The 9,355-nt window shown below is 48.5% G+C and overlaps 1 protein-coding gene across 1 annotated transcript in view; it reads right to left on the bottom strand.

The window, feature by feature from the left end:
• Positions 1-9,355, bottom strand: part of BMPER (BMP binding endothelial regulator) — a 275,415-nt gene that overhangs the window by 129,527 nt on the left and 136,533 nt on the right. Inside the window, exons 8-9 of the mRNA XM_044657986.1 lie at positions 4,651-4,791; positions 333-437 (exon numbers count right to left, since the gene is read on the bottom strand). Of these exons, the coding sequence (XP_044513921.1) occupies positions 333-437; positions 4,651-4,791 (246 nt within the window). The remainder of the gene's footprint in view (positions 1-332; positions 438-4,650; positions 4,792-9,355) is intronic.

The raw sequence follows: 9,355 nt of genomic DNA, 5'->3' as shown, positions 1-9,355 counted from the left end.
AAGAAAGAAAGAAAGAAAGAAAGAAAGAAAGAAAGAAAGAAAGAAAGAAAGGAAGGAAGGAAGGAAGGAAGGAAGGAAGGAAGGAAGGAAGAATCCTCCCCTAAGACACACAACTTATAAATGGAAAAGTCAAGATTCAAACACAGGTCCTTGGACTCCCAAACCAAACTCTTTCCCTGACATCCCATCACCTTGTCACACTGCCCTGTTTTTTAGAACATGGAACATTTCCTGGTCCCACGTTTGAAGCTAGACAACCCCATGGACTTCTGCTGGAGGAGACTTTGCCAGAGCTAAAAATAAAAAAGTCAGGACCAGGCATTTACACTTACGTGTGGGCAGCTGTGGATGGGGATGCACTGCTTCTTCTGACACTCGATCTTGCCTTTCGCACAAGCACAGATGGTACAGTTCACGGAGGACCACATCTCTCCATCCTGCAGAGGGGACAGCAGACACTCACTTAGCTGGCCCAGCAGAAGGACCTCGGGATCATTTCTCCTCGCAGGAGGATTTCATCCCCTTGGGGAGAGAAGCCATTGTTTAGTCTCAATTACTCCGAGTTGGCCATCTCCAGCCACTAAGGCTTGGGATGAAAATTCTTTGTCTCTGTCCCCATGGCACAAAGCAAATTCTTTGGCGTCTAAGCAGACCACATTTGCATTCTGCACCGTTTATTTACTTGCTTTTCCTAGTCCAGGGATCCAATCGCACATGAATTTTCATGCAGGGTTACAAAAATCTCATTTTCCACTTGGTGACATGACTGAAGCATTTAGGCCCTGCCACGCAAGGACGTGTAAGGGAAATGTCAGGGAGCAGAGCGGTCCGTCCTCGATGGGCTGCCCCCGTGGCACGGCCGAGCCAGGGCAGCGGGGCACAGAGAACAAAGCTCAGCTCAGGTGCGTGGCAGGGGCAGAGCAGACACCTGATGAGCTCAGAATGTCGCAGCCACCAAAGCCAGGTGACTATGCAGGGGCCCTCCAGCTACGGCTGGCATCGTCCTCCCTCCACGCAAGCTCCTCATTTGGAAAGCATTTCCTAGACCTGTTCCTTCCTCTGAGGAAGGGCTGTTTGGGGAGCCGTCTTGGCTCACAGCTTGTCGGATCCTCCTTGTGCCAATTCCAGTGAGTAACTAACTGAGTGACTGATGCTCTGTCCCACGCACAAGAGGCCCCTGGGCCTTGTTCATGCCTGCATGCATGGGGGGTGTAGTGGTTTGTGGGGTGGGAAGACAGAGATGGGGAGTGAGATAGAGGGGCCTGAAAGTCAAACAGAAGCCAGTCAGATCCCGTGAGAGGACACGAGTCATTGGGTCACAACGGACAACTGCAATGGACCTGAGACATCAGTGTGGGGACATCCTCTAGGCCCTGTTTGCCTCAGTTTCCTCATCTGTAAAATGAGTCGGAGAAGGAAATGGCAAATGATTCCAGTATCTCTGCCAAGAAAACCTCAAATTCGGTCACGAAGAGTCAGACGCAACTGAAGTGACTCAACAACATCCTCAACTAGCACAGATCCCAACTTGGTGGTTCCTTCTCATGCCATGTCCTTCCCCAACATCAAAGATTTAGAGGTTCGATGGGCCTTCGGAGGACCTCTACTCCAACACCCCCATTTTACAGAAGAGAAAATTGAGGCACCAGACATGCAATGACTTTCTCAGGATCTCGTAGCCGGTAAATGTCAGAGGTCAGATTTGAACTTGGGTTTTCCTTACTCCTAAGTCCAGTTATCAATTCACTAAATCTTGCTTAGAGAATCGGGCCTTCCTCTAAAGCTTAGGACAGGATGTTTCAAAAGTCTACGGATAGTTTTATGTTATTTAAGCTTTAAATTTCACTGAGACTTTGGAGACACTCTATCCATTCCCTGGAAAAGGGGAGCTGGTAAGTGGGGCCTCAGGGTCCACCCCTTACTCTGGTCCCCCTCTTTTTTCTCAGACATACATAAAACATGGAGGATGGGTTTCCTAGCCTTTGGGGTTAATCTTGACCATATTTAACATGGATTTTCCTGTGTCCACAATGTGCTTCCTTCAAGTTACAGGGACAGATTCATCTGTGGAGCCCAGGGCCCAGCCCCTAATATTAGCCTAATTAATGCTGCCTGATGGAGTTGACTCCTTCTGCCAAGGCTATAACATCCAGTTATATCAGTAGTGAAAAAGAATCCTGGCTCTGGATGCAAGAGACCTGGGTTCCAATCCTTCCTCCACCTCCATGACCTGGGCCAAGTCATGGAACCTCCCTGAGTCTCAGGTTCTTCATCTATAAATGAGCTGATGGGACTCAGTGGCTTCTCGAGTCCTTTCCGATTTCAGATCTATGACTTTCAGTCACTTAACCTCAGTTTCCTCCTCTGTAAAATAAGGGAGTTAGACCAGATGGCTTCAGAAATCCTTTGCAGCCCTGGAACTAGAGGTTGATTCAGTTATCTTCTCAGGGCCTCAGTGTGCTCATCTCTCAAATAAGGGAGTCTGACACCCCTTCTAACTCTCCATCTATGATCCCATGATTCTGAGAGTCAGAGACCTGCATTACCCCCAAAGAGCAACACTAGGAATCATGGGGGGAAATTGCCGAGAAAAAAAATTGGGCTGGAGACGTGCTGGATTCTTTATCACTATTACTATCTCAAAATAGAATGAACATTCTTAGGAGGTGCTGGGTTCAAACAAAGGCAGAATCCCCATTTCTCTGATCTGATGGGACAGAGATTCTTCTTCAGGTGGCCTAGGACAGCAATATAAACTCAAATATAAAAAGACAACTAAATCATACAGAAGGATCTCTGTAAACATAGAAAACCACATGCCAGCATTATCTATGTTCTAGTGTATTTTTACTTATTTTGCTAATCATTTCCCCATTATGCTTGAATTTGGTACTGTGGGAAGTCATCAGTATATCATCAAAAATAGATATCCACCGAGGTCCCTTTCAACTTGAAGATCGTATGAGTCCAACCTCGCCTCTGACATCTATTCACTTTGTAACCCTGGTACGGAGGGTGACCAAATCTAGGTGCTTCAGGCGATTTCCTGGGATTTAGGTTGTGATCTGCGTGGATGGAGAGAATTCCCATACCAGGAGTTCTCCACAGGGAGGAAACCTTAGGTCCAAGAGCTATCTAATGAGAGGATATATAGGAAAGCACTTTGGCAGTTGCAAAGGGATTGTTTTAAATGGAATTTATTATTACTGAGCAGAACCAGTGATGGAATTAGATTCTATATTGGATTCAGACCACTGTGTCCATCACATCAACGTGTCATCACCACCAGGTTGAACGAAGCCACCCACACGAAGGAGAAAGAAGCGTCCCAGACAGTTCATTGGCAGGAGCCAACGGTGGAAGAGAATGACCTTCCTTTTGCTGCTGGTGGAAACTTTCTCTTTAATTCGGTGTTTTCGAGGATGTTTCTATGGTAAGGCTATAGTGATAGGATTCTTGGTAAATTCAGGGAGGTCTTTGGGGGTGGGGAGAGGGAAAATGGGCAGAGCCCCCGAGAGGGGAGTGATGAGAGTGAGCCTAGGGAAGTGAGTGGCTCCTGTAACCTGATCAGGGAAAGTTGGGATCATTCCTTAGGCTCTGGGTCTCTCAGTCATTGTGGATGCTCTGCAAATGAACTGAGAACCAAGAACTTGGGAAAGGGGAACTTAGTGGGAGGTCCAGCGGAGGAGAGGGACTGGGGGCTACGAGACAGGAAAGAGCAGCTGGCTGAGACCTCTCCCAGGGAACTTAGCAGACCACCACCTATCACTGAGGGTGATACCAGCCCCAAGTGCCAGCTTAGAAAAAGAGGCAAGGAAGCCAAGCTCTAAGTGTACAACCAGCCTTAACAAAGGGCCAGTGAAGCCTTCAGGCCAAGGGAACAGAGCTGTGAGAAAGGAATCAGGGGAGAGGATCAGATTTCTAGGGGCCAAAGCCACAGAGACTCAGGAGGAAGGAAGGAAAAATAGGCACCGTTAACTAGGAATCTTAATGCAAAAAAATACATTCATTCCCACATTTTCCTTTGAGTTCCCTCCCAGTCCCGCTGGCTTGCCAATTGCTCCTCACGCATGATGTCCCACCTCCACCCCGGCTGTTCTTTCCCTCCTACCTGGTCTGTCCTCCCTCCTCCCTTCCACCTCCTAGAATCCCCTGCTTCCTTCAAAACAAAGCCCTTCTAGGAGTCCTCCAATCCTCTGGGTCATTAGAGTTTTCTCCCTCCTGAAATGTAGATGGTTCATACTTATTCCATCAGATCTGAGGGCACAACACCACCTGGCTTTCTCTAAAGGTCTACGTGCTTTTTTCAGAGATTCAGATGAAAAGGAGAAGAGGGATCTCCAATTTCTTCTCCCAGAAAAAAAGCAGGGTGGCCCCAAACAGAAGAGAGGAGAGTGGGGCATGGCATGTGGAAGGCTCCCTAAGGGCTGAGCATCCACAGATGTTGGGGTGACCACAGGCCCCTCCTTCTGTTTGGAATAGCCAAAGAGGAAATAGTTGACAAACTTTTCCTTTTGATCTGCCTCTCAATTGTGCTTCTTCCTATAAAGAGACCACAGAGGCGGAGAATCCCGAGACAGGTTTCAGATGGGACAGTTGGCTGCCATCATCCCAATGGAGCCCAAGAGCCATGCTTGGGACGGACGTTACCCGGAAGATCTTGCTCCCAAACTTGCACACACGGACGTCTTTTGGGGGCACCCGCACAAGGCATTCTTCACAACAGGAGTCTCTGTTCTTAGCACAAGCTCCAGGGGGAGAGCATTTCTTCTTGCACACCACAGTGGAGTCCTGGTATGAGAGACAACAACAAAGATGACAAGTGAATGCTTAAGAAAGGACACATGATCTTCTTCACATATTGGCACCTTTCTGCCTCCCACTCTAGAGTCCTCCATCAATCCCCCTTCCCTTCAACATGTGACCCGCTCTGTCTTCAGAACTGCTTTTCTAATGCATTTCTTTTTTTAACCCCTTATTTTCTGTCTTAGAATCAATACTGTGTATTGGTTCCAAGGCAGAAGAGTGGAAAGGGCTAGGCAATGGGGATTAAGTGACCTGCCCAGGGTCACCCAGCTGGGAAGTGTCTGAGGCCAGATTTGAACCTAGGATCTCCCATCTCCAGGCCTGGCTGCCTCCTGTGTATTGGTTTTAAGGCAGAACAGTGGTAAGGGCTAGGTGATGAGGATTAAATGACTTGACCAGGTTCACAGTTAGGAAGTATCTGAGGCCAGACTTGAACCCAGGACCTCTCCTCTCTAGGCCTGGTTCTAACTCTACTGAGCACCTAGATGCCCCCATGATGTTTTTCACAAACACTAACTCACTGGATTTTTACTCATGCACACAATGATTTTTGTGTTTCTAAAATAATCGTTTATTTTTATATCATTTTAATTTCCAAATTTATTCCTCCTCTGTTCCCTATCCAGCAAGCCATCCCTTGTAACATAAAAAAGAAATGAGGGGAAAAGCCGTTTAGTAAAATTAACAGAGATGGCAGCCGGATGTGACAGTGTATGCAACGTCCCACAGCTGTAGTCACCCAATTTTGCCCTAAAAAAATACATCATGAGAACTGAAAATAATACAAAACACTATGCTAGGTGATCAGGGGACAGGGATGTGTATAAGATGGAACTACATGAGAGGCGTAGAAAGAGTGCTGGACTTGGAGACAGAAGACCTGGGCTCCATCCCATCCATGGCTTGGACATTTAATATCTAACAATTAATATAATAAAATAATATCTTGGACATAATAATATCAATGTGTCAATCTTTGAACTTCCCTGTCTTCGATTTTCTCATCTGGAAAACAGGCATGGTAATAGTACCTGCTTCATGGTTAACTATGAGGATAAAATGAGATTATCTATGCAAGCATTCTATAAATGATAGCTATCATTATGAGGTATCTTCTGGCCTCTACAAGTTTACAGAAGACCAGGAAGAGGACTGCGATTCTCCTTCTGGTCAGTGCAGGGGAAAGAACTCCGACTCCCACATAGACCCATTAAAGATCCATTTAGCTCAAGTCTAACAATGTTACCCTCTTCCCACTATTCAATAAACTCCAATGGCTCCCAATTAACTGGAAAAACAGATAAAAAATCCTCTGCATGTTCTGACTCCCAGTTAATCACCCAGTTGATAAGAAATTATTAAGTGCCCACTATGTGCCAAGCAATGAAGATGCTGAAAAAGGCAAAAGAAAATCCATGTCCTCAAGGAGCTCTTAGTCTAATGGGGAAGAATGTGCTCTCTCTCTCTCTCTCTCTCTCTCTCCCTAACACTAACCCTAACTCTCTCTCTAACCCTAACCCTAACCCTTTCTCCTTTCTCGCTTTCTCTCTCTCTCTCTCTCTCTCTCTCTCTCTCTCTCTCTCTCTCTCTCTCTCTCTCTCTCTTTCTCTCTCTCTCTGTCTGTCTCTCTCTGTCTCTCTGTCTCTCTCCATCTGTCTGTCTCTTTCTCCCTGTCTGATAAATTGGAGATAATCCAGAGAGGAAGAGCACTAGCCTTTAGGGGGATTGCAGAAGGCTTCCTATAGAAGGTGGGATTTTAACAGAGATCTGAATAAAACCAGGAAAGTCAAGAGGCGAAAATGAGGAAGGAGAGAATTTCCATCCCAATGGTTAGCCAGAGAGAATGGCCTCATTGAATCAAGAGTACCCAGGCACCTTAAAAGCCTTGTTGTCTATTATTCCTTTGCATACATTCTACAGTTCAGCCAAACTGGCCCTCTTCTTCTTCCTCACATCCAATACTCTATTTCCCACGGCCATGCCTTTGCCCTGGCTGTGCTCCATGTTTAGGAACGCCTTCCATTCTCCATTCTACCTCTTAAAAACCACAATTTCCTTCAGATCTCAGCTCAGTCACCACCTCCTACTTGAGGCCTTCCTTGGTCCCCCTGGCTACTAGGGCTTTTCCCACCAGGATGACCTTGTATTGATTTTAGAAAGCGTTTCTAGATGCCTATCGGTGTTATTTCTCCTGGGAGAGGGTAAGTCCCTTGCGGGCAGGGATCATTTTATAGGACAGTGTCCGCATGGCACACACAGTAGATGCTTCATAAAAGCTTTCTGCCCTTTGTCCCAAGGGGGAGACGTGAGAAGGTAACCCCCCACTTCTTTGAGGAGGGATCCTGTGCAGGGAAGCCCTTGGCTTTTGTCCGGCGCTTTCCATATGTGCCTTAGTTTTGCTCAAATGCTTCTCTCCCTCCCTCCGATTCATTATTCCAAGGAACTGCTTTCTGAGAGAGGAAGGAGAGGAGGTGATTCTCCTACTAAGAACTGGAAGGGGAGCAAAAGCAAAAGCCGCCCAGAGAAATTATTTTCAAAATCAAACACTGATGAACCGAGGGCAGGGACTTCCTCCTTTTGTCTACTTGGCCCAGTCCTGGGTACACAGTAGGGAGTTAATAAACGCTCGCTGACTAAGCCACATCTTTGGCCTTCTTCCTGCCTCTCTTTTCAGCCTTCATTCTGCATTAACGGTGCCTGCTTCTACCCAACGGCGATATTGTGACCACAGGTCGGGGAGTCTGTGGAGACCACCACGATGGAGGAGGCATCAGGGCAGGGGCAGAGGCAGGACGGGGGCCCCGGACCGAGCCCATGAGGAAGGACAAAGTTCCTGAGTCCTTGGGCCCCCAGCCATCCCCTTAAATGAAGACAGGCTGCCAAATGACTGCTGGAGAGAGTCGATGCAATCTGCCCGGCTCTTCTGGTAAAGCCATTACTCAAGGAAAGGCCTTCAAGAGCGATTTAAAGGACATCAAGCCCGTTCCAGTAACAGACTCGTCCCCACCATGTTATTTCTCACAGACGACCACAAAGCCATCGCGAAATCAGGACATTCAGGCTCTAAATCGTTTTGTCAGTTTCCACCGGCTGCTGGGAAGAGGCGAGGCTGGGATTGTCCGCAGCCTCCAAGTTGGGGTTCCCGCCTGTCCGTCCCATCCTCCCCCCACAATCTCTGCCCTGCAGGCTTCCGACATTCCCACCAACAGGGAGTAAGATGGAGGCCATGACCAGGCTGCTCTCCTGCTCGAGACTCAGGCCCACTGCAAGGAGTTAGAAGTTGGGGCGACCATTTCTCCGCCCTTCTCTGTTCAGAGTGCCCGGAGCTCCTGCGCCCCGAGCCGCCCCCACCCCAGATCCGCTCACACGCTTCACTTGGCAGACTTCCATTCAATACAACTTCTCTTTGCACTTCCCTACCAAAAGTCTAGGGACCCCTGCGCCGAGCGACTCGATCGTCCCGAAGGTGAGAGCCGGGGAAAATGGCCCCCAAACGGCTTCTGAACCAGAGACCGATAACAGGGAATAGTCCGGAACCCCAGAGACCCGGAGCGAGGCCAGCCCAGCTCCTGGGGAAGCGGGGCGGCCCGAGGCTGTCGGGAAGGGATGTGGGCTGTCAAAGCCTCGGTATCCCCATTAAGGATCTGTAATCTGGGAAATTCCTGGCTGAGATGCCAAACAAAGATCCCCAGGAGGGAGGCCAAGCAGACAGAAGGGGCTGCATGTGTGTCTGTGTGAAGTGTGTGATCATGCAAAGGCCCGCAGCGGAGCCCGAGAAACAGAAAAGCCAGGTGGCCACTGAGGCCGCGGGGCCGAGAGGAAAGTGCAGAAGCCTTCTCGGCCGGCCGTGCCCAGGAAGCCGGCCAACAGAGCAGGACCCCCGAGACCGAGGATCCCATCAGACGGCCACCACGGACTTCTCTCTACAGCCACGCACCGAAGGGCGCGATTTCTCTCAGGGGCCTCAGTTTCCTCCTCTGTTAAAGTAGCTGGTTGGATTCCGCGACTTCCAAGCTCTTGTATAATCCCAAATCTACGATCGCAACAACAATCAAACAGATACCCTGATCGGCCTCCCGAGGACGTCCAAGCTTCAAGAAAATATGGCAGGCCGGTCAGTCTCAAAACAAATCTGACAGGCAGCCGTGAGCTTCGGTGGGTTTCTCAAAAATATTTAGTGCCATGAGATAATTCCAGTATCCTTGTGTTAAAAAATGCTTTAATCAATGGTATATCAAGGGGGAAATGATGGGCCCAAATTTCTCTTTCACCAAATTTAGCCTTGATCGTAGCAACCTTTTTTATACGACTATTGATCTCTTTCACCTCAGAAGCTATTTTCATCTCAAATAGTCAAGAGTCCTATCGACTGGACTCCAATCCTATTAGAAAATGTCTTTTTGGGGGGCAGCTGGGTAGCTCAGTGGATGGAGAGTCAGGCCTAGAGACGGGAGGTCCTGGGTTCAAATCTGGCCTCAGACACTTCCCAGCTGGGTGACCCTGGGCAAGTCACTTGACCCCCATGGCCCACCCTTACCGCTCTTCCACC

The sequence above is a fragment of the Gracilinanus agilis genome, chromosome 1 (assembly GCF_016433145.1).
Source record: "Gracilinanus agilis isolate LMUSP501 chromosome 1, AgileGrace, whole genome shotgun sequence".
NCBI classification, from domain to species: domain Eukaryota; kingdom Metazoa; phylum Chordata; class Mammalia; order Didelphimorphia; family Didelphidae; genus Gracilinanus; species Gracilinanus agilis.
Note: the sequence above shows the minus strand (reverse complement) of the source record. Positions and strands in the feature narration are given on the sequence as shown.